The 25669-nt window shown below is 49.1% G+C and overlaps 1 protein-coding gene across 1 annotated transcript in view; it reads right to left on the reverse strand.

Moving 5' to 3' along the window:
* Window positions 1-25669, reverse strand: part of NFX1 (nuclear transcription factor, X-box binding 1) — an 892403-nt gene that overhangs the window by 131035 nt on the left and 735699 nt on the right. The window contains exon 19 of the mRNA XM_086965422.1: window positions 24952-24993. Within this exon, the coding sequence (XP_086821548.1) occupies window positions 24952-24993 (42 nt within the window). The remainder of the gene's footprint in view (window positions 1-24951; window positions 24994-25669) is intronic.

A 25669-nucleotide genomic window follows, 5' to 3' on the forward strand; every position in this document is an offset into this window, starting at 1 on the left:
TACTTTAACATCAGCTCGACGTCTATTTTTCAAAGAGGCAAAGATGAGATTAATGAAAGACAGAAATGCAGTTTAAAAATGAACTTGGAATCTTATTATAATTATAACATTGTATAGGAGGGTGGACGCCTGACTATGGTTACCCCAGATTTTTTGCCTTGTGTTTAGCTGGTTTTCGACTTAGTTGGCCTGGTTCCCCAGGCTATCTGCTCTCTCTCTAAAATGGACTCTCTCTCTAAAATGGACTCCATGCACCCTAGGTACATAACCATTCTGGTACTGGACACCTCAGCCCCTGTACAGTGCACTATAGGTGCCCAGGGCATAGGTGCATCCAAGGCCTACCAGGGGCTACAGCATGTCTTTTGCCACCCCTGGCTGGACCTTAAATTGACACAACTGGCTGATCACTCAGCTGGGGCAAGGTGGTGTAATCACCCCTTGCTTAGATATAGTATACCTATATCTAAACCTATATCTGGACACATATATACCTGTAAGTCACTCCTATGGCAGGCCTTCACAATCCTGGAGGCAGAGTGCTTGGTTTTATGTGAGATGGTGCTCTAGCATGAGCTGAGCCTGTCTGCAGCTGTCGGGACCAACTCCCTTAGCTGTTCCGGGATATTGCCATACCATATAATCTTAAATGCATTATAATCCATCATGGTTATGTGCTAACTCAGGTTTGGCTTTATCAAAACATGTCGTGTAAGGTGTCATACGATTTGGAATACTACCCCCTCCCCAGTCCTGGCAACGGGGGTAGCATTCCACCCGTCTAGAGGGAGAAGACATGTTATTCTGCTAAAACGTGGTTAATTCTAACCAGAATCTCAGCATCACAAAATGGATGCTGCTGCCACCGACACAAGTCTGACCTCCTGCTGCTGACCGAAACTTGGCAGAGGAGGCCTGGACAAAGGGGTTTCCTGTCGCAGGGAGGTGCTACACCTCCCCAGACAGGAGATAGTGTATTGGGGCAAGGCCGGTTGAATGAAACCAGACACTGCCTGGGGAGCACAAGGCTTCCCCTTGCATAATCCGGTCAAACCGGTTCTGGGGCACTCCAGCCCCAGTGCGACCCTGGACAAAGGGAAAGGGGTGTAACCACCCCCTTCCTGGGTCCCACCCATAGGAGAGACCTTACAGGTAATCCAGCCCACTAGATTGGTATAAGAGTGGGAGCAGTGCTAGTGCACACAGATTATCCTGACTGAAACTTATGAAACGAAACTCTAGACCCTTCGACATCCTACTCGACGTAGAAGACTGAAGAATCCCTTGTGGTCAAGGAGTGACCACCTTGTGCAAACAGGCACCATCCAGCGCCTCACCGTTTGCTTTGTTGCAGTTCCCGCCGGAACTCGAGCGACAGAGATCAACAAGACCCAGCGTTCCTGCCTTCCAACAGCCCGATCCACAGTCCCAGCGAATCTGAGACCCGTGGAGGCGACCTGAAGCGGGGGCCGGCCATCTTGGAAAAACCACGAAGTGCTGACCGTGCAGCTCCCGAGGCTCCCTCCATGCTTTGCATTGGGGTTTGAGAAGCCCCAGCCCTGAGCAGCTTTTGCACCAAAGCTACCCCCTCCACACTCTCCGAGTGCTGTGTGGGGCCCTTCTACATTTTGATGCTCAACGCGTTGGTCCGGTCACTTGCCCGTTGGCTAGCGGCCCCAGTACCGACAAACCTTTGAATTTGCTCTGCCAGTCCGGTTGCTCCCGCTCTGACCTTCCTGGGCCGAGTAAGAAGAGATCTTCGAATCCTGCGTGGGTTGCGCTTGCCAAGGTTTGTTTGCTCCAATCCGGAAGCCGACACCGCCGACAGCGAGAGCCTTCGTGGGACAGCTCGTGGTCCACTCCTGGACATCCTCGGTGCCCCAGAGTCCACGTGGCAGCGGAGACATGCTTCTCGACAACCACCTGATTGCGCTCGACATTGCCTGGTTCCTTCCTGGTTCCACCCTGGTCACTGCTGAGTGACCCAGACTCTGTCCCCTCTGCTTTCAGGTTCCCTTCAGCTTCGATCTACCCTTGGATCGCACTGGACACTTCTCTTCTGACCGCCTGCAGCTTTTTCATCTCCAGGCTCCATAGATCCACACGACGAAAGCCGACACGACTTAGCACCTGTGCACCCGCTTCCTGTGGGTGAGGTAACTCTTGAACGCCTAAAGTTTTGTCCTTCTAGGTTAGTCGGAAGACTCTTAAAACAGTAACTCGATAGCTTTTACGCACCATTGACTTTGCATTGGTGCATGTGTGTGCTTTCAGCGCTGCACCCGAATCCCGCCGGCTTTTCCCGACTTCAACATTGCTAGTCCCGATTGGTCCCAGCGATTCCCCAGGCCCTAGGCCTGACCACTGTTCGATTAGTGATACTTATACCACTTTTTAATATATGGTTTGCGTGGCCCCCCGGCCTCATCCATAATTGTGCAACTTTTATATGTTTAACTGTGCTTTTGTTTAAACGCTTGTGCCTCTGCACTCAAAGAGTACAGAGGATTATTCTAGTAATAAATACATATATTTTTATAATATATAACTTGTGTGGTGTCCTTTCATTTGATATTACAGGATTGTGATTGGCAAAACAGCTGGCTTCACATGCCCTCTTGAGTTAAGCCTTTAAGGCTGCTTAGTCCATGCTAACCTTAGGATAGCTTGTCTATAAGGTTGACTTACAACCATCACCATAAGGCATTGTTTGGACTGATACAAGGTGCCCCCAGAATTGGAGACATCATATATCAGGCCAACTTCTCACACATTGCTTCTCAGAATGGGGAGGTGAGGAATCTGTAGAATGGCATAACCACCAGAAACATCATTAGCAATGGTAAGTAACTCACTCTTTTGAAGGATACTTCCATCTGCAAATTCCTGAACTGAGGAGGAACTCACAATGGAGTCGTGGTATACAAGCCCATGCATACAATCAACTCTGCTGGCACAGGGAGTGGAAAACAGAGTTCAACATGGAATAGATATTGTCTCCCGCAACGTCTCACGTATTCCAACCTAGAAAATGTAAACTGGAATCATACACTGCACCAACCTGTACAACACTATGCAGGCTTCTGAAAACTGAAGGCATTACCGAAGAGCTGAGGTCTTCAGTAAAAGGAAAAGTAATTAATTTATTCTACACACTCTTTTAAAGAGCCAAGAGACAGTAGAAGCTGAAGAAAATACAATGCAAGAATGCTGTGCCATCAACTCATAAAACACCATTATGAAACGGAGGCAGTGAGACACGGCTGGGGTAGTGTTGGATTACAGGCAATTACCATTGCATCAGTGAGTCACAAAAGATTTGTGAACATCAACTTCCATCATACAATGATCAAAAGTGTGAATATGGGGTGGTGGCCTGACTAGGGACGGAGTAGGACGCCGTAAGTCCAAGCTCTATATCCTTGTGGGCCTTACACTTTGTTTCAACAGGTCACTGCATTCCCACCCGTACCCCCACGAGCGGCCCTGATGCAGAAGGGGGCCTGTGTGGTGGACTGCCGGAGATTGGGGCTGGATGTCAGCCAATGCAGTGTGAACCAGCCTCATCTGCTCCCAAGCCTGTGAGACCGGGAACTGCCGCCATCTTTCCACAGGAGGCTGTGGTGGACATGCTGCAGCTCTACATGGCACAGGGGGAGAACTTGGGGGCCCACGGATGGATTCAGGCAGCTGTGCAGGCCCCAACCTGAGTGAAAAACCAGTGCCAAGGACGGCATTCATGATCCACGCCCCCACCCCTGGGCCTATGAGCCTGGGGATTGCCGTTGCCATGAAAGCACAGCTGAAGTGGGCCCGGCGCACCCCTAATGCTGCTAACTGATTCTTTCGGCAGGGTAGGGGCCCAACTCACATGCCAGCAGCTGCCCCACTTGGGCGGGCCCCCATGGACAAGAAGCCTGTACCGCCGAAGGGCCCTGGAAAATTTTTCGGAGCGCCTGGCTGCCCTTTATGGTGCTCTGGCGGTCTGCAGCTGATGGGGAGGGAGGCTCAAGTGCCGGTGATCGGCAGGGTTTGACTGGCGGCGGGTGGCCCCCCTTACAGAGGCAGCATACAGCTGGAAGCAGGAGGGGGCGGCACCACTGGATTCTGCGTCGGGCCCGTGATTGTGGAGGCCAATGCAAGGGAGATGCAGCAGTGAGCCTGGAGTGGCTCCGCCACACACTGTCCACTGGTGTGTCCTGGGGGCCCTGAAGCAACAAACAACCCAGTGGTGCCAGGAAGGGCCCGCCAGACTGACGAGTCACTTAAATCCGAGGGGCCAGAGAGGTGGATTAAGGTCATTGGGCACCCTCCTGCTTTACTAACTTGAAAGCCATCTCCTTGGTGGACACGGCTGTCCTGGAGGAATGCCCCAGCGCTGCAGTAAACACAAGGTTGTTCTGGCACCTACCGCCCCCCCCCCCCCCCCCCATCCTCATCATTCAAGTAACTAACATATATGTGCAGAAGGCACCTGTGATCCACTCAGAGGGCGTCAGGACGAAGCAGTGAGGGGGGGGGGGGTGGGGGGGGAGCTGTGCAATATCTGCGCTTGGAGCATAAAATTTGACGGTGACAGGGTGCTGAGTTCAGTGCAGTGTGGTGTGGTGTGTGCCCTGAAACCTGGAGGGGCCCGCCATGAATCCTGGCCGAACGCCCCTGGGCGACCCCGTGGAAACACTGGTTGAACATTCTGTGCGGGTGCCCACTTACTGGCAACCCCCCTGCCTGCTCGCGGCCGGCGATCCAGAGCGAAGGGCTGACACCCTTGGAACCCATGGCCGTTTGGGCCTTCCCCCTCCCCCCCTCCCCCCACTCTTATGCCCGGCCTGTCCCTGAGACCTCAGAACGTCTAACTTCAAACTTTAGCATCAAATGTTCTGGGGGTGGCTGGTAGCAGCCTCCCCACTTTCAGCGCCGAGTGCACGGCTGGCTTCAGTGCCGTCCTTCGTTGCAATGGCCAGAGGCAAAGCTATTAAGGACATCTTGATTGCCTCCTTGTAGGCCAAGTGCTCCGCAGAGGACAGGAGTGGCAAGGGCAAGTCCTCCTCACACTTCCCTTGGATGCCCACTACTCTCCACATCACACAAGACTACATGGAGAGATTCCTCAATGACATCTGGCTGGAAATTGGCTCAAAAAGTATTTTAAAAGCTGCATTCAGGACTTTCACAAAGACATCACCTCCGTGGGCACGACAGTGGATGATCTTGAGTGAACAACTGACTCACAAGCGGAGAACCAGGAGCTGCTTTGACGCATCATGGTCACTCTGGAACAGAAACAGACTGAAGATCAAGCCAAGTAGGAGGACCTCGAGAGCTGGAGCAGTCGCAACGTTATCTGTATACGGGGTCCCCGAGGTGGGAAGGACATCATGGCATTCACCAGGGACTTGATCCAGGCTATCCAAGGGGGGCTGGAGGATCAACCACTTGCCTTGACAGGGCGCACCTCATCACAGCTCTAGCTAGCCATTCAGATGGTGCCCCAGACATCCTTACCAGGGTCCACTTCTTTCAGGACAAGGAGACCATCCTGCATGCTGCATGGGGATTATGCAGACATTTTCTTCTGTGGTCATACCATGCAAATCACTGAGGACTACACTTAAAGGGATGATGGCTGGCACCATGTCTGGCAGACGATTCAAGGCCGCAGTCGGATCGCAATTCCAAAGCAAAAGTCATCTATGCCGCCAAGAAGGACATAATTTCCCATCTGCACAATATGGAACAGGAGCTTTCACAGGCCTCCAACGACAACATAAATTGAACACTGGGCTCCCCTTCTCTGTAACAAAGTTGTATCCACAGGATGTTACAGCTTGATAATCTTGCTCCATTTATTGTTTTAGGGTCCACATCTCAGAGCTTGACAGTTTGTTAGACTTATTGCTATTTATTTACCATTGCTGCATTTTATTGACATATAACTCTACACCCTATTACCCAGGTATCGGCTGTAAGGCCGCAGTCCCAGTCACCGCTGCTTCCGCCTTTACCAGACTTTGCTCCACCGAGGGACGGATGGGTTTTGGGAAGTGCCTAATGAGGGATAATTCCTCTTTGTTGAGCCATGTTGGCTCACTTTTTTTACCCTACCCTAGTACAGTCCTCTCTTTGTCCCTCCTCCTAGCTGTGCGCCTCCTTGGATCTAGGGGGGGAAGAGATTGTACACCCTACTGCTCTGAAGCCAGGATTCGTAGGGGCTCGCACTGCCCTCATACTGCACCACCCATCTTCAACAGGCCATGGAATTCTTGGCCAATGTTAAGCTTTCAACCCTAAATGTCAGAGTACTCTGTTCCCCCAGTAGGTTGAAACAAATTGCGATTCTCCTATAACCATGACTAGAGAAACTGGATTTCATTAAAGACATGGAGGTTAATGTTATGCTTATTTCTTTAGATGCAGTCCAAGCATCATAAACTAAAAAGTTTCGAAAACAGAACATCAAGAACATACAAAAGACATGAGCCCATAACAATCTGCCTCTTTTAAATGTGGCCTAGAAGAGAATGAGTCCAAAAAATGTTAAGTTGCCAAACACTTCTTGAAACCATCACAAAACGAAGTAAAAGGAAGAACAATGAAGAATCCAAAGATGAAAATCATGAAGTTATGAGAGATAAGTACTTCAAGTAATGGAAAGAAAGACAAGCAATGTAATTAAACAATAATATGTTATAATTGAATCAACTAATTATTAAATAAACTTCAAGTTAATAAACAATACAATTCTATTAAAGGGCATTAGGCATGAGCATAAATATACTGTAAGCTTTAAGTTTCCAAGGGAAAGGGGGGGTGGGATAATGCTAGCCTCCGTGTCTTTAACCCCTTCGATGCTGATGACGAGCTCAGCTCGTCATCAGCCACGGGTGACGTGTACGGATGACGAGCTGAGCTCGTCATGTATCGCGGTTAATTGAAAACAGCCGCACAGCGCAAAAATCACCGCAGCAGCGATGCGGTTAATGAAATCCAGATTCTCAAGTCATGGTAATAGGAGAATCGCAATTTCATTAGAAGACCGGAGGTTACCATTATGCATGTTGGTAGCCTTGTAAGACTACATCAGACATGTGATCGATTGGTTTACAGTGATGCTGTGCGAAAGTCCTAGCATTAGACTAGTCAGCAGCTTTAAGAATGTCATCCAACTTACCACCAGACCAGAAGGATTTACTGGCTATAGCACCTCTAGGCGAATGCGCTTGGAACTGCTTTAAATCATAACAGTTAAACCCATCTGGCAATAGAGGCCGAAGTTATAGCTTTGTGAGGTTTAACGAAGTATATAAGTAACTGATTCACACCATGAGCACAAAGACTATTCATTCTGCAGACGTACTCTCTCATACAGTCTACCACACAACGTTTTTTGCACAGATAAAAACGTGGATAGAAGATTAAATCAGACATGGTCTTGGTTCTTCTAAATAACTCAAATTTGACTATAAAAATGTTATAGGATCTATTGGTGATTGAGAGTTTTGACATCAGAGACCCTTCGGCAAGAGACTAAGCATAACAGTGTAGCAAGCTTGATAGACAGGTTTTTTCAATTCAAGTGAGTGTTATCTGGTCGATAATTGAAGAGATCTAGAATGAACCTAACATCCCAGAGAGACTGATATATGGGTTTAGGAGGTCTCCTGAGTCTAACACTTTTGAGGACTCTACAAACTATGACGTTCTTACCTACTGTTTTACCGTTGACAAGAGCATGTCCTGCGGAGATAGCTGATCTATAACAATTGATAGATCTATACCTGAGACCCTTTTCAAATTGTTCTACAACGAAGTTTACTATGTCAACAATAGGTGCCTCCAAGGAATCCAGGTTCCTCTACACGCACCAACGTACCCATCATCTCCATATGTTGTTAGACCTGTAGTGAGCGCCTGGGGCCCAACACTCTCCGAGGAGAGTTGCAGCTGTTGACAAAAGTCTTGAGAGTTCATTGGATCTCCTGACACTCTCCAAGCAAGAAGGTTCAAATGCCCTGTCTGTACTAGGGGGTGAATTCCTCCATCTGCGTCTGTAAGAAGATCCACTTGGGATGGAATTAGGAAGGGGATGTTGCAAGCTAGCTCCAGTGTAGTGGGGAAACAGGCCTGGGATGGCCAGAAGAGTGTTACTAGAACAATGGAGCATTGGTCCCGTCTCACTTTCTGAAGAACTCTCTGGATCATGGCAAAGGGGGGAAATGCATATGCATTGACTCCTTTACCGCACTGGAGAAATGCGTTCACTGCCAGAGCACCTGGGACGGGCATCCAGCTGAAATATTTCTCCAACTGGAAGGTTAGTCTGCTCGCAAAGATATCTATTTCCAGAGGAACCCATATTTTGTTGAGATACTTGAAAATAGAAACATTGAGTTTCCAATCGCTGTGATCTAAAAGGAACCTCGAGTTCCAATCCTCAGAAATGTTTGTTTTCCATGGGAGGTATTCCGTTCTTAGGGCGATCTTGTGTTCCAGACAGAACATCCAAAGTTTTTGGGCCAAATCAGAGAGATCCACAGATTTGATACCACCCCCAGACGATTTATACAGGCTACCGCTGACATGTTGTTCATCTTTAGAATGATTGACCTGCCCTGGCGAGAGTGTCTGATGCTCATTAATGCGTAAAGACCAGCAGTCAGTTCTAGGTAATTTATATAGTGAGAGGATTCTTCTTGCGACCAGACACCGCCCCTGTTCTGATCGAGGAGGCAGGCTTCCCAGCCATGAAGGCTCGCATCTGATTCTAAAACAAATTCTGGTGCTGATAAAAATTGCTTTGCCATTCCATGCATCCAAGTTCTATAGCCACCAGGTCAGTTCTAATGTGGCCTCCTGATCGAGGGAAAATGCGATCCCCGTGCCAGAGGCCAGACCTTGGAGCTCTCGCTTTTAACCTTTGAAGAGCTCAATAATTTGGGGGACATGGCTGAAGGAAAGGTTGGTGGACCTGGACAATAGGGATTGTAAAGTATGCATCTTTCAGGTCTAATTCGATTAACCAGTCCCCCTTTAATAACAAATCTCTCAGGAGATGGATGCCTTCCATCTTGAAGTGTCTGTAAACAAGATTTTTGTTGAGTTCCCTCAGGTTTATAATAGGTCTCCAGCCCTTGTACTTTTTCTCGAAGAAGAAGAAGAGTGTACTTATAAATCTTAGCATTTCCAGTGGGACTTCTATTATTGCTCCTTTCTGAAGCGTAGAGGATATTTCCTCCTCTATTATTTTTTGTTGATCTACAGTGAGCGGGATGTTTCTCGGGAAAGAAGTTTGAGTAGGAATTTATATAAAATCTATCATGAACCCCTTTACAGTGTTTAGTACCGATAGGTCTTGGGTAATTAATTTCCGATTCAGATAGAAGAATTTGAGTCACTTTGGGGAAAAAGTAGGGGAAGTAAGAAGACTTAGAGTACTCATTTTGAGGGTTGCTGTTGCTGGAGGTTCCTCATGATCTGAAGCCTCTGGAGCAAGGGTCTCTCCCTCTTTGGGGGTATACTGATGGGGGGGAGGAGGGGGGGGTTGCAGGGGGGGCTGGTGGCCCCTTCCGTAGCCTCGGAATCTTGAGTAGGGCCTATGTTTGAAGCGGCCGGAAGAGAGGCCCCTTCTTAAAGGTTAGGGTTGAATACTCGCTTAATATTCTGTTGGGCCTTATCCAAGTCTGTGATGGTTGAGACATATTTTCCTAATGATTTAATTAGGTCTTCACTGAAGATTAACCCTTTGGGGTTCAGAGAGGGTTCTCGGTCCGCCATGTCACTCAGCTTAGGGCTAATTGTGGTCAGAACAACTCTTCTCTTTTCAGAGTTGAGGTTGGCATTGGCATTGCCCAGTAGAATTAAGGCTCTTTGGCTCCATCCCCTAATGAGTTCCGTATCCAGGGGTATGCCATTAATGTAGCTCTCCTCAGCAGTATCAATGATCCTGGACAGAGGTCCCAGGACATCAACAAGGCAATCTTTCCATCTCTTTTCTTGTGTCTCTTCCGAGCTTAAAGAGGTATTTGATTAGCTCCAGGTCAAGGTTAGGGGTTTGGCAGGTCTTGTCCTGTATGGACGGTCTTGAGCATTCAGCTCTGAGTAAGTTGCGTGTACCTTTTTCCAGCAGGTGTCTAAGCCATTTTTTTATGAATTTGGCAACATGATCTTGAGGACACCATTCTGAGCTTCTCGGATGCTTTAAATTGAGAGGGGGGAACATTTCCTCGCCTAGAGAATTGAGGATGTTATCTTTTGACGAGAAAGGCAGTTCGTCCTCAGACGGTTGGGTGTAAAACTCTTGGTCATCCAAGTCCAAATTCAAGACATATTCGTCAAAAATGTCTGAAGCCTCGTCCTCTTGAAAGTCATTATCTCCCATTTTGTATAGAGTATACTGAGCACCTAGATGTTTTGTGCCGCTAGGGACAACCAGATGCTCTGTGCTGCTGAGGTCACCAGTATAGGTTGTGCCGCTAAGGACACCAAAGGGTTTTGAGGTGCGGAGACGTCCATTATTAGTTGAGGTGCTGTGACTTCCAGAATTACCTAAGGTGCCGGGACCACCAATGGTGCTCTTGGGGGTTGGTTGCTTAATATTTTTATTCTTTTTTAGTCTTTTCCCTCTTATTTCGATGAGATTGCCAGAAGTTTGGGAGCACTGGTTCTCTGTAATATTATCCTCCTCGGTAGGGAAGGACCTCTTTGAAGCCATGACTGTAGTTAAGGTTTCTAGCATGCATGATCTCATCTCTTTATGAATTATTCCCTTCAAGGCTTCATTGTCCGTGCTAGGGATGGGGGCACTAGCGTCATTGGAGTCAATATCAGATATTGTACCTATTTAATTGATAAGTGGCTTAGATAAGTGGCTTAGAAACGAAAGTATAGATAGTAAAGGCTGAAATAATTAGTTGGCACCCGCTTAAAAAAAATTTTTTTTTTTAAGGGTTTTGAATCCTTTAAAAACATTTTTTTTTAATGCAACCTATTGAAAGGGGAGTGGAGACAAGAAAAATAGTAGGGTTCAAAGCTGTCTTATCCTGAGAAAAGACAGTCTTAGCCTGTTGTCAGCCAGAAAGAAATTATTGCTAAATTGAGCAATTTGGCAAGAAGGGCATAAAAAATGCTTAAAATGTACTCATGAGTATTCACAAATCGACCAGCAGCTGATCGGGAAGGGAGAGTCAGTTTGCTCGCGAGCCCGATCAGCTGCAGCTGATTGCTAAGAGGCAGAGAAGACAAGCCTTGTTAGTTGGGAGATTTGAGGAAAGCGCCTTGGCAATGGGAAGACGCGATGCCCACGTTGCCAGGGTACTTTCCTCTTGTGGCTTAGTTTTCTCCAGGAACAGAGAAGAAGCTGATTGAGCAGAGAGCTCATGTGGTGAAAGAGCACGCTTACCCAAAGAAAACGGGATTGGTATGGGGGAGAGGCGCCTACAGACAGTAGAGCTCTCTCCCGTAGAACACCAGAAGTGGACTTCGCCAAATGGGTTGTGAGTTGAGCACCGGCTGTGTAGCGTGCGCCCGGTGAAAGGAGGGGAAAGAGCTACTAGAGACTACCAGAATGTACCGATGGAAGGGTAAAAATACCGCAGTTGTGCTCTTGTTGAGGAGAGGGTGAAAAGAAAGTTGAAATGAGGCAGAAGAATGAGAAGAGCTGATCTCGGGGGCGTGGCTTGACCGGCGAAGATGGCGGTCGCGGCTTGATCGCGCTCCGACCAGCCATCCAACATCCTGATTAACCATTTCCATGCTCATGACAAGGTCAGCTCGTCATGAGGCACGGTTGAGCTGTGCTTATGACGAGCTGACCTTGTCATGAAACTATAGTATTAAAGCATTTTCAGCACAGGAGGGGAAAACCCCTAGAAGCCAAGGTGTTAAATATCCTACCTTCAGACTCAGGTGATAGTCTGCCACTATGTCGGAGAGACGTACAACACCAGCGGGGCTCTCTGACATGAGCTGGGGACATGAGTTTGAGGACCCGCGACTTGAGGCGGCCTAGTCGAAGATGCTCTGTGGAAAGCCGGGGCCTCGATTAACCAGCGTGGCCGGGCACGGAGGCTCTAAAGACGGCGCGGCTGGAAGAGGTGCCACCGGTGGTTGGCGCCTGAAATTCTGCGCCAGACTTCTGTGGTTTCCTCCACCTCTCCGGGGGGCTGAGCTGCAGCGGAGAATTAGGACGAGGCGGTGGGCAGCAGGAGGGAGCACTCACGGGCGGCGGCCTGACTGCAGGGGCTGAGACCCGGTGTGAGGAGGCCCTGGAGGGTTGGCGGCCATCTTGTGCTGTCCTGAGGCGGCGGTGAGTGCTCAGTCGGGCCAGGAGGTGCGGAGCTGGATTGGGGACACCAGTGGGGCCCTTCCCTTCCCCCCCGACTCTTCCCTCTGTTTATCCTAGACTGCCCCAGTGGCTTTCCGGTGCTCGGCCGCCGGGTCGGGCCGCGGCGGCTGCTGCGGCTGCAGCGGTTGTGGAGGGGCGGCAGTGCCCTCGGGCCCTGGACAATTCAGCTGTCCGCTCTGGGCTGCCGGAGGAGGTGAAGCTGCAGGGCGCTGGTGGTGCGAGCCGGGCACGGGTCATACATCAACGTGCAGCTGGGCGGAGCCCCCAAAGCAGCTGAGGGCACAGGTACGCTTGGACATCCCCGGGCTAACAACACTAGCGGCACCCCGGGTGGAGCCACAGTCCGTGAAGCGCGTCGGTGGTCAAGTCGGGCCACGGAGCGGAGAAGCAGGGCCCTCAGGGATGAGGGTGGGGAAGGACTGCCGGCCATTTTATTTACCCTCATGGCGGTCGCAGCCTGCTGAGAGGCCTGGTGAAGAAGCTATCGATCTGGGCTCCAGCGTCCCTGCTATAGGGCTGACTTCGACCTCGACCCCCTGAGTGGTTGCCCTTGAGTGTCTGGTGGCAGGTGGCAACACCTACGTCGGGACTTTGACAGAGATAAAGGCGGGGGAAGCCACATCAAGCAGGGCACCATAGACAAATTTACAGGAACGGTACTGCGACAGGGGCTGCGAGGTCGCAGAACCAGGTGCCAGACAAAGCGTTGCTAATGGAGGCCATTACTCAGTCTAGGGATATGCTGGACGCCAAGATCGGGCCGTTGGCTCTGACGTGCCGCTGAGGCAGGATTTTCGTAATGCGGTTGAACGCATCACAGGGATTGAGACCCGCATATCAGAGGTGGAGGATGATGTCACCACCCTAAAGAAGAAAGTAGCAGCTATGGAGAAGATTCAGAAGGGTCTGGCGCTGCAGGCTGACAATGCCGAAGGGAGGGCTAGGTGCAACAACCTTCGCTTCGTGGGATTTCCGGAGGGATGCGAGGGAGATAGCGTGGAACATTTCTTGACACGGTGGTTGGAGGGCTGGCTCCCCCCCCTGATGCCCTTTCCAGCTGCTTCGTTGTGGAGCGTGCACATAGGGCCCTTATGCAGAAGCCCCCTCAAGGGACACGTGCACGGCCGATCATCGCCAAATTCTTAAACTATATGGACCGCAATACTATACTGAAGCAGGCCAGGGCTAAGGAATCCCTCACTTGTGACAATGCTAAGATCCTTATTTTTCCAGGCTACACGCGCCTGGTGCAGCAGCAGCGACAGTCCTTCCTGGCGGCCAAAGCTTGCCTCCAAGACCTTAAGATCCAATATGCGCTGTTATATCCAGCCCGCCCGAGAGTTGTCTACAGATCTCGCACGTGTTATTTGACTCTCCCGAGGAAGTCTTCACATAGACCTTTGAAACTGAGAGTGCGGGTTCATACACCACCTGGCCAAGATTCCGACTCTTCGTCGAGCGAGGTGGCTCGCAGGGGTCCCCGGGGCCCACAGCAGGGCAGCAGGAGATCGAGATCCAGGCGGCGCTCTCTGTCCAGCTCCGCCCTCAGGCAGAAAGGCTTGTCGTCAGAGAGACGGGATCGGCGGACTGATCAACAGGCTCAACAGGGGCTGTGATTCTGGTGACTGTTTCTTGATGTCCAAATAGGCACAGGTATTGGGCTGGGTACCCGTCATGTAGTGGTGGGCGGGAAGGGGTGAGGCTCAGGGGTTAAGGGTGGCCAGTTGGGGATCCATTGGAAGGTTTGATACCTGTCCCCCAGTTGGGGACTTGGCTCCTATCCGACCGTGACAGATACTTCCATGTTTGTGAGGTATGGGGGGGTGGGGGTGGGATGTGGGGGGGGGCTTGTTTTATCTGTTCGATTGCGCAGTCACGCTGGTTGTATGGAACTCATGGTATTCTCTGGGGAACACATGCATGGGTCACAAGAGTGTTAGTCTTTTGACATGTCAGGTACGGAGGTGGAAAGGCGGATAATACCTGCTTCCCTGTGTATGGTTAGCTGGAATGTTCGGGGGCACTGGACAAAGTGAAGTGAGGGGCCATTCTTCAGTACGCCAAGAGGGCTGAGGACGTTGGTCAGATACGCAGGGTAGATACATCGTCATACAGGGCAGAATTGGGGGAGAGGTTTTGACTCTGGGAAGCGTATACGCCCCCCACCATTACAGTGGTCCCTAGTGGAAAGACTCCTAACACTAGGGGGGGGGGTGGGGGGGGGGGAGTGGGGGACATGACGGATACATTCTCTGTTGTAGGGGGAGATTGGAATGATGTGATGGATCGGGGTCGGGATAGGTGGAGGAGAGGGGATGTGGCCGGGGTGGGCGGATCTCCTCCCAAACTGCACTCCCTAGAAACAGGGCTAGACTGGACAGATGTATGGAGACACCTACATGGCCCTCGCAGGGAATACACTTACTTTTCCACAACACATGACTCCTTTTCAAGGATAGATTATGTATCATGTATTCGTCCCCAGGGGGATGGTACACAAAGTGTTGTCAGTGAGTATTGTGCACTGAGCCTTGTCAGATCACTTGCCAGTTGCACTCACGATTCAGATTGGCCCGGGCGGCAGCCTCTCAAGTGGCGCATGTCAGGGTGGCAACTGCAGAAAGAGGAGTACAGGGAACACTTGGTCACGGAGATAGATAACTATTTGGTAGCTAACGTAGGTTCAGTTGAGTCTTCGGCGGTGCTTTGGGAGGCATTGAAACCCACCTTGCGAGGGGTGGATATCTCCTGGTGTGTGGCTGTGTGGAGGGACCGACAGAAGGGCCTGGTGCGTCAGGAGGCAGATATTGAGGCGCTGGAGCGCAGGGGTAGGGAGGCTGATGGAGGCCCGGCTAGGAGACAATTGGTCTTGGCTCAGCAGCAATATGCAGCAATACTAATGGATGAGGCCCATAAGGCTTGGCCGGCGACGCGCAGTAGGGTCTATCAATAGGAGGATAAATCTAGTAAGATGCTCCACTGCCTGTGCCAGGGTACCTTTCACGCCCAGACCCTGCCGCGGGTCCTGGACCCTGCGGGGGAGACAATTCTAGAGCCCTCTGCTATTGCCGAGAGCTTTGCGGCATACTCCCAAACCCAAAGAATGTCTTGAGGCGGAGGTTATCTTTAAGTTCATTGATGATCTTCCGCCTAGGACTGTCTCGGACGAAGTACGAGAGCAATTGGATAGGCCTCTGTCGGATGATGAACTGGGTACGGCCCTGGGGGAATTGAATCCTGGGAAGGCTCTGGGTCCGAATGGGTTCCCCAGCAAGCTTTTTAAACGGTTCTTTGTGCAGCTGGCCCAACTCTTTTGGCCGGTGGTGGAGGAGGCACGGGAGTGCAGCTTGCTTCCCCCGGACAGGATACATGCGGAAGTGGTGGTGTTCCACAAACCAGGTAGACCTCCAGAGCAGCATGCATCATATTGCCCCATTTCCCTTCTTAATAGCGAAGCAAAGGTGCTGGCCAAGGCGTTGGCCAATCGGCTAAAGCCGCACATTACAACTTTGGTACACCCAGATCAGGCTGGGTTCATGCCTCAGAGGGCGACCCGCCACAACATTAGGCGTGCACACATTGCTGTGTCAGCCTGGGGCAGCTTGGGGAGCCGGCTGCACTACTGCTGGCAGACATGGACAGGGCCTTTGACTCTTTGAGTTGGGTGTACCTGTTCGAAATGCTGCAGAAACATAATCTGGGCCCGCGCTTTCTGGCCTACCTGCAACTGCTGTACACTACTTTAACTGCTTTGGTGCGGGTGGGAGGCGATTTCTCGCTTCTTCTCTATTCAGCGGGGAACGCGCCAGGGCTGCCCCCTCTCCCCTGATCTGTTTGTGCTCGCCATGGAGCCGCTGGCGGCCTGGGTGGGTATAGATGCTCAGCTTCGGGGGTTTCGATGCATATAAAACAGCACTATACGCGGACAACGTCCTGTTTTTTCTGACCAACTTGGACAGGTCGGGGCCACGATTGATGCGCATCCTACAGATTTTCAGTGAGACATCTCGGCTCTATATGAATCCTCGTAAAACTACATTGTAGGTTCTGGAGGATGGCCCGGGGTGGGAGAATGGGAATCAGCCCTTCAGATGGCGATTGGTTTATTTTTGTCCGATGTCCCAGCTGTATCCAGAGACCATAATCGGACTCCTATGTGGGATCGTACTAGGGAAGATCTTAAGGTGTGGTCCCATATGTCCTTAACGATCTACGGTAGGTCAGCCATCTTTAAGATGGTGGCACTCCCTCGTCTCCTCTACCAATTACAAAACCACCCCTACCAGATTTCACCCTCATGGTTTCGACAGGTCAACTCGGTGTTGGGAGGGTTCCTGTGGGCGGGGGGCGAGGTTAGGGTGGCCCTGCCCACCTGTTTCCTATCCACATACACCTGTGGTCTAGCCACTTCAGATGTCCTCTCCTACTACTAGGCTGCACACCTGTTGGTCCTCAATGACTGGTGGTACGGGGATAGGAGGGACCCAGCCTATGCCGTTGAGCGTAGGCTAATACACTATTGTATTCCGTGCCGCTACGGAGGATGCGGCCCCTGGCCACGCGAGTGGTATTTCATGTTTGGAGGCAGGCCCAGAGTAGGATAGGGTGGTGGGATGTCCTGACTCGGGACACTCCTCCCTGGGGTAACGGGCGATTGTCTCAGCTGGCAGCTCTGCAGGGCTTTCAGGGATGGGATTCTATAGGCATCTCGGTCCTGGGGGACGTGATGGCTGACCTGATGCTTAAATCATTCCAAGTTCTACAGGACGAATATGCGATGCCCAAATCTCAGTTTTTCAGATACTTGCAGTTCCGACACACCCTGGTGCCTAGTCTGGAGGGCCTGGAGTCCCTCCCTGATTTCAGCCCAATTGAAGCTAAGGTTTTTATGGGGGAATTACCTGATCGCAAGATCTCTCGCATATACTAGACATTCATAATTCATTGTTCCGCAACTTTGCAGCGGCTTAAGACGGCATGGGAGGGGGATGTAGGGGAACTGGAGGAGGAGGACTGGACGGAGGCATTAGCAAGTCCACGGGGAGCGGCAATAGCCACGCACCTGCGTTTGATTCATTTCAAGTATTTGTGCGCTTGTGAAGGGCGGGAATGATTGTATCCCCCGAGTGTCTTCGATGTGGGTCAGAGGAGGGAGCTTTCTTTCACACAGTCTGGAGTTGTCTCTCCTTGCACAGATTTTGGAGAGGGGTGTTCCCCTGCCTGTCAGAAGTGCTGGGATGGGAGCTTCCCCGCACGCCGGGCCTGGCCCTGTTGCATGTCATGGAGGGGGTTGGGGGCAACAGATATAAGCAACATCTCCTAGTGCTAGGTCTCACATTGGCAAAGAGGGACATTGCCAGGGCTTGGAAGGCGCCCCGGGTGCCATCGCTGGCTGAATGAGGAATGGGATAGATTTTTGTATGGGACTCGAGCAGCCGGTCTTCATTGCCAGGGGGTGTCCCCGTAAACATTATAAAATTTGGAAGAGATGGGCGAACTACCGGGGACTGGATTTAGATCTGCCGCTGGAAGGGGATGGTCATTTGATTGCTTGATGGCTGCGTGGAAGCCGGACTTTGATGGGTGGCTGATGGGCTCTATGTATGGTTCCAGAGAAGTACTAAATTTACTATTGGGGTGTGGGCGCAATCGGGGGGGAAGAGGGAGGGGTTTGTTCAATTATGGTTTCTTCACGTACATAAAAGGCAACGTCATTTTTCATTGTACAATTGATGAGTGCAGCAGTCTCCGGGTTACGGAGCTATGCAGTGTTTATCTACCGTGACAAATAAAGTTTGTTTTATAAAAAAAAAAAAAAGAAGAAGAGCTGATCTCCGTAAATTGGAGATCAGGTGTCAACAAAAGGGTGAGAAGGGATGGGGGAAGTCCCGAAATGATAGTAAACCGTTAAAGAATAGTTGAAGTAAGGAAGTAAGTTACAAGGAGAATAGTAAAAAATAATTGAACTTATCTGCTTGGAGCCGCATTTAAAAGAGGCAGATAGTTATGGGCTTATGCCTTTTGTATGTTCTTAATGTTCTGTTCTGGAAACTTTTTACTTTATGATTTATGCGGCTGCTTAGACTGCATTAATAGAAATATGCATAATGGTAGCCTCCGGTCTTGTAATGAAATTGGTGCTACCTCCACCAGCAGCCACCTAATATTAACTTCCTGCAGGAGGTGCATCTGCTTAGGGAAGCCTGTCACCATATGGCCCACCCCCAATACCCTTGTCAACACTGGGCACACACTGAATCTAAAACCGCGAGGGTTGCTATCCTCTTTAAAGATGCTGAAGATTACCAGGGACCCGGGAGAGCAGTAATTAACCCTGATGGTTGAGAGTAAGAAATCGGTCTCAACTCTCCTCCACATGTATGTCCTGAATCAAGCACAAGACACATTCCTATGTGGGGTGCTCAAGATCAACTGGGCTGTGCAAGTGGGGACCTCATAGTGGGAGAGGACTTTAATATAGCCTGGGACCCCAAATTAGTCAGGAACACATAGCACTTCATGGGCAAGGGAGCCATGTTTGGGCAGCTCCAAGACTCTGCACATCTATCCTCGGTTTATGGCTGTAAATGACCAACACAATATTAATAGTAGCATACAATGTCCGTTTTTTAGGTGGTGTTATCGTGGTGCAGCACCCAACCACCTCCGCAGCAAATATTCTGCACTATAGAGCAGTGCAGAGTAATATCAACACACGAAGCACACACAATCCAGTTTCCATTCCTTAATCGTTCCCTTCTCTAGTTTCCTGTTCTTAATAGGTAATTCCCGTCCCAGCATGATCAGTACACAGTTCACTTTTGATTCAGGAGCACATCCCAGTACATCATTGTTCAACATAGAAGCACTAAGTCAGTTAAGCTTTCCTGTGTGCTGTCCATCACAAGTTAAGTCTGGGCCCTAATAAGATTAGTAAGATCATGGCCCCTTATGTTGCATCCAAGGCTACCATTTCAGTCATTGGTCAGGTCACTCAATCTTTAGCTTTCTACAGGGGCACCTGGCAGGGATGTCCCCTGTCCCCTCTGCTTTTCGCCTTTGCAGTGGAATCCCTGGCCATCCGCCTAAGACAAGACAGGTATATCACCAGCATTCCCTTTGGGGAACAGCAACATAAGGCCCTGCTTTTTGCTGCTGATCTGTTGCGGACATTGACAGAGCCAGAAGCCTTACTTCCTTTAGTGTTACAGAGTTTGCACACATTTCTCTGGTCATAAGATTAACATGGCTAAATCCCAAATACTCAACTTAACCATTCTGCTGCAGCAGATCCTGCGCCTGCCAGAGCTAGTTCGCTCCCAGTGGGCGGCATGCTTCATACAATACCTGGGGCTCAATATTACTTTTTCACTGCAGACTTAGTCCTGAGCTAACTGGCCGCTGCTTTGCAGGGCCATCTTGGAGGATCTGAGGAGATGGAAGCCCCTCCATATTTCCTGTTTGGGTCGTATAAATGTGGTGAAGATGACTGTCCTACAGCAACTGTTGCTCTCTTACAGGCCCTCCCTACACATGTCCTGGCCGATGATTTTCAGAAAATGCAAAGGAATCAACGAATATTCATCTGGAAGGGAAACCAACCCTGCATTTCCAACAACTTACTGATGCGGTCTAGGAACCATGGGGCCTCGCTTGACCAAATCTTCTAGGCTACTATTGGGATGCTAACTTGCGCTACATCTCCTACTGGGTGGTCAGGGAAAGTGAAAAGGACTGGCTGCAAATGGACCGGGTGGTGGGCTGGAGAATGTGGTGAGAGATGGCCTGGCTGCTGAGACATCATCCCCCATGCAGTGAATACCTGCTAACCACAACCCACACGTCCTTGAAAAATGGAACAGACTGGCGATCAGGAGAGGCCTCAACTATTTCTACCCAAATTCTCAGCTAGCCCACAACCCTGACTTTACGCCTGTTTCTCCCCAGGCTCCTTCCTGGATTGGGAAAAGCGCAAATGTAGAACTTACAGGACCTATTACACAGCCCTACAAGCCTTTTGAGCAGTGTAAACACGACTACGGCATTTCTGGCCAACTTTGTGATCAGTGCTTCCAGCTTCATCACTGGGCCTTATTCCCCCTCGCCCCCAAACACTGCAGGTGCCATTCGGTCCCTTACCCCATTCGAAGCCTTGGTACAAGACTTTGATGACTCTAGGGGTCTCATACCCAAAACGTACAGTGTTCTACAGTACACCCGCCTACACCCCTGCCATCCGTATCAAACTAAATGGGGCCAAGACATGATGCATAGAGGTGCACCAGAGTTTGCTGAGCCCGGGAGTACCACCTGATAATTTCTGTGGCTTTCAGAAGATTAATTATCGACCCAGAATCGACTGGCCTGGGACCGTGAAATTGGGTGACTGGTAGTCCAGTGGCAACTGCACTTCGGTCAGACCAAAAAGGACCTCATAGGACGTCAAACATGCAACCAGGAGCCCGCAGCATCTTTGTCAACCGTTTAGTATCCACAAACTCCTGAGAGCATCTTCAGCATCATTCATCCCTTGCATCAAGACCCCTCCATAGGAATTCATTGCAACGCAGATAAAGTGCCTAGAACTGCTTAAGGATTGCTCTTCTGTGGAGCTGTTTCTAAGAACCCTGCAGATCCCCCCGACTAGCTCCCTGCTAGCGTTTGTCGTATCAAGTAAAGTACGTCTACCTGACCGCATTGACACTCACCCAACCTTTCCTTGAAAAAGATTTAAGTGTCACATTTGTTGAAATGCCAAGGCTAGTGCCCAGTTGAGTGAAAATTATTTGATTTATTATTGTAAAATCCAAAACTCCGTAACCCTCCGGTGGATCTTTTTTCATTGAGGCGTCTAAATTTAAATAAAAATACAGTGTGTTTATAAATTGGTTTCTAATATCTTGATTGCCATGTCGATTTCTTCTTCGATTGTTTTGGTGCTGTTTAAATGCTTTGCACTTGTTCATCTGTGAAAGCCTTTCTGCTCAGAGCCACAGCTACCCCAGATTAAGTTGAGGGTTTAACAGACAAATCCTACTGGTTCTGAAGGGGTTGGTAAGTGCATTACACATTAAGGTTGTAAACCACACCATATAATACACCCCATTTCCTCACACACCGGTCTCCCCAAATAGAAACCCAGCCAGCACCAGTCCACCAACTTTGTCTTCCGTGAGCTAAAGGCCAACCACTACCTGTCTTTGTCTGTCCAGAACTTAGAACTACCATTCTCAAAAGTTAGCAGATCTATTCTCATGTAAGTCCATAGGACTCACCTTCAAGCACTACTCACTTTCAGCAATTGCTGGATTGCCACTCTTCTTTTAGCCAGTATTTCTTCTTTTTGGGTATCTTTCCCATCACACTTTGAATCATGTAGGCTTCTGCTGAGGCAGATTGTCTTCTTCCCACATTCCAGGTGCTTGGTTGCTTTCCAGTTTCATCTCCAGGATCTCCTGGGCACCATTCAGTGATTTGTGACCACTGTTTCTCCTTCCACATGTTTTGTGAAACCGATGCCCACATCAATATTTCACCCACCCCGTTTTTAGGGAAGATGCCCCCAGGCTGAAAGCTTGCAATTTCTGCACAAGATGAAAAAACAAGTCTTGGTATAACTGCACTGAAATCCAATTGTACAATATGGTTCCATTATCTTTGACCTCCGCCATGATTAGTTCCTTATAGTCAATGTAGTGAACTTGGGCTTAAATATCTGGGGGTAAAGAGTTCTATGCTGCTACGTGATGTGCTCCATTACTACAAATTGCAGGGGGTTCTTTATTTTACAGGTTGGGCCTGAAACTGTTAAATCAATCAATCAATCTATTTGTAGAGCGCACTATTTACCCGTGAGGGTCTCAAGGCGCTGAGGAGGGGGGTGGAAGCTTCGCTACTGTTCGAAGAGCCAGGTCTTGAGGAGTCTTCTGAAGGCGAGTAGGTCTTTGGTCTGCCGTAGGTGGGTAGGAAGGGTGTTCCAGGCCTTGGCGGCGAGGTAGGAGAAGGATCTGCCGCCTGAGGTTGTTCGATGGAAGCAGGGGACAGCGGCGCGGGCGAGGCTGGCGGAGCGGAGCTGGCGGCGAGGGGAGTGGAAGCTGAGTCTGCTGTTCAGGTAGGCTGGTCCGGCGTTGTGGAGTGCTTTGTGTGCGTGGGTGAGGAGTTTGAAGGTGATCCTCGTGTCGACGGGGAGCCAGTGTAGGTTTCTCAGGTGGGGGGTGATGTGGCTATGGCGGGGGACGTTGATGATCAGTCGGGCAGAGGCATTTTGGATGCGCTGTAGTCGTCGTAGGTGTTTGGCTGGGATTCTGGCGTAGAGTGCGTTGCCATAGTCCAGCCTGCTGCTGACGAGGGCCTGTGTCACCGTCCTTCTTGTTTCAGTCGGGATCCATTTGTGTTACCACCCTTTCCCCCTTGGGGTCTCCTCTCATCCTGGATATTCTTACTCACAGCTCTATATTTCAAGTCCTCTTGTTTCTGCTGCGAGGTTGAATTTTCTTATTCCAGTAATAGGAGTTGCACTCAAAATTACTTTTATCCATTGTTTGTTCCAGAAAGTCTGGCCCCCAGTTCTAACACATCTGTTTTGAGGCGCTGCTTCAGCTCTTCTCTCCTAGCCCCACTCTGATTTGTAGTTTTAGAGAACTGTTTCATAAAGCCTTTGGTTAGTACATTGTTGGCACCATTCTCCAGGTCCTCTCCGGTTTCCTCTGAACTCCACCATTGTTTATTTTTGTTAAGGGCTAATTCTTTTTTCTTACTTTCCTCTTGTTCAAGCATTGCCTTAAAGTTAACTTTCTTCCTGCCTTTCTAACATGACAGTGTTGCGCGCTGCTTGTTCTAAAATGTTCCAGCAGTCCAGCCCTTCCAGATCTCAAAGGTGGGCAAGCATGTCAGATGGGGGACGTCTAGATCACTCATCTACTTTTGCCAAGAATTTCAACGACCAATTCTACTTCATTGCTGACTGTAATGTATCACCAACTCTCTCTGGTGGGCCTTACTGTAAGTCTTGCTCTTCCACCTGGCTAGATACAGCTATTGTGTCTTTGATTTGAATTATTCTCTTCATCCGGCCTCCTGGAAGCCTTAGCATGTGCACTTTCACTTCGACTTCAGACTCATCCTTCTGCCAGCTGCCTTCCCACGAGTCAGACATTCCCAGCTTAAACACTGGAACTTGATGCCCTTCCACCTCTCAATGTTGGCACAGTATTTCAACTAGTTTTTCACCCTGGGGGCTAAGAGGAAAGGATTGTCTCCATTCCTGTGTTTCTTTATTGGTGGGCCTAGTCAAAATTTCTTAATTTTGAATTTCGTCAACTCTCAGGAGAATGCTTTCATTAACGTCACCCTGCAGGAGCCAGCATCTCTCCTCACCTGCTCAGGCCACCAACTACCCTTGCATCAGCCTCACTGCCTCAGCTAGGCAGGCTTGAATCTCCTTGCTGAAGCAATCCAATTCCTAATTATCAGCTCAGCATCTTCTATGGGGCTGTTGGACTGTAAAGGTCTGATCCTGCATGGGTGCTATCTTGTGCGCTTCCCTGAGCAATGTTCAAGTCTATCTGGAGCTGCTCTCTTCTCTGCTGCTTCATCCACTGTCTCAGGTTGCTTCTAGTGTGAGGGAACGGCTGACCAGGTCTTCCAAAGGGCGTGTGCTCTATGACAGGCCAGACATTGTGTCTCAGGTTCCACCTTGGGGTTTGCGGTCTGTTTTTTCCAAATCTGGAGCGCCAAGCCTGGCTTCATCTATGCCCAAGGATAAAATTAAATCTCTCCAGCTCTGTAGCTTCTCTGCTGCCCTGTGGCAGTCTAGGCCCCAGCTTATTCTTTCATGGTGGAAGAGGAAAGTCAGCGATATGCCTCCCTCACCATCCTGGGTATACTTGTACTCCTTAATAGACTCCCTATGAACAGAAGGAAGGGAAATCTTTATCTAATATGGAAATTCTGGAATGAGCTTTGAGACAAATTCCACAATGATAAAATGGACAGTACACCACTCCTAACAGTATAGCTTGGTATATGGGTTGCGTTTTACAATACAAAGCAAATTATTATTAACACCAGTTTTCCTAAAAATTAAAGGGAACAAATCATAACTATGGTGATAGGAGCAAGACCCATTTGTATCAAAACAGAGGCTTGGGATGGTCTGCTGCATGAAACAAAAAAAGAGCACTAAATAATCTGGGATAAATGAACAGCATATTACAGATGCCCCTATAAAACCAAGAAGAAGAATTAGGTAACAGAAATCTCCAAGACATGGAATCATTGAAACATATTGGGAGTGGGACTGGTGTGACCCAGAGAGAATGAAGATCGCAAAATCATGTAGTTCTTTTATGACTAGGTTACCTATGAAGTTCATGCTTTATGGCTATGAAATTTTATGAAAGTCTCTGCTTGGGGGTTCTAGTTTTAATTTTGTTGTGTTCATTTGCAAAATAGCCAGTAATTTCTTCATTTTTTTTAAAATAAATGGTTTCCGATAATATACTTATCCTCTTCAGAAAATTCCCCAGGACTTTTCTACTCACACTCTGCTAATGAGACACAATCTTGTTATGATGGTACATGCATACTCTACCACAGCCGAGTCTTACCTGTTCTTTTCAAGAGCAAAGCATTCTTCATCACACTGCAGCCTTAATAAGAAAAGAAAAAACACTTAGAAATATGCTACAAAGCACAAGGTCACAAACAGCATAACACTACATAATATCATTACCTTCAGTGAACTGTTCTATGGCATAATGCATTGTGCCTGTGGCTTTAAACTTAGAAAGTGAGTTCTATAAGATTTGAGAGCAGGCTTTTATTATCACACAGCAGATAAAAAACATTATGATTGCAGAAAAATAACATTTTTGAATAACCTCAAAGGGACCGTATCACGATCTGTAAGATGCAATAAATAAAACCTTTTCCCAAATATCTCAAACATTTTGAGCATCTCTGCCTCCAAGTCAATCACTTTTGAATACATAATATATATAAAAATATATAAGAGAAAAAATAGAGGTGCTATCACCGTTGAGTAGGACAAAAGACCATATCTGATATTTGAGGTTCAATATCACACCCAAGATCCAGGGTCTGTTAGAAGCAGATTATCAGTCACTGCTAGGAGACATAAAAAGGGGCCTAATAAAGTGGTGCCCCGCGTCTATACCCTGGAGGGGTAGGAAAGGGTGCTAAAAATTAATGTACCTGCTGCATCTCTATTTCTTTCATGTGCTGCCAGTTTTTATCCATAAACCTGAACTGCGTCATTTGTAGCAAGACCGTGAGACATTAATTTGGGGGTGGGGGACAATTACC

This window comes from Lissotriton vulgaris, chromosome 4_1, assembly GCF_964263255.1.
Source record: "Lissotriton vulgaris chromosome 4_1, aLisVul1.2, whole genome shotgun sequence".
In the NCBI taxonomy this organism is placed as follows: domain Eukaryota; kingdom Metazoa; phylum Chordata; class Amphibia; order Caudata; family Salamandridae; genus Lissotriton; species Lissotriton vulgaris.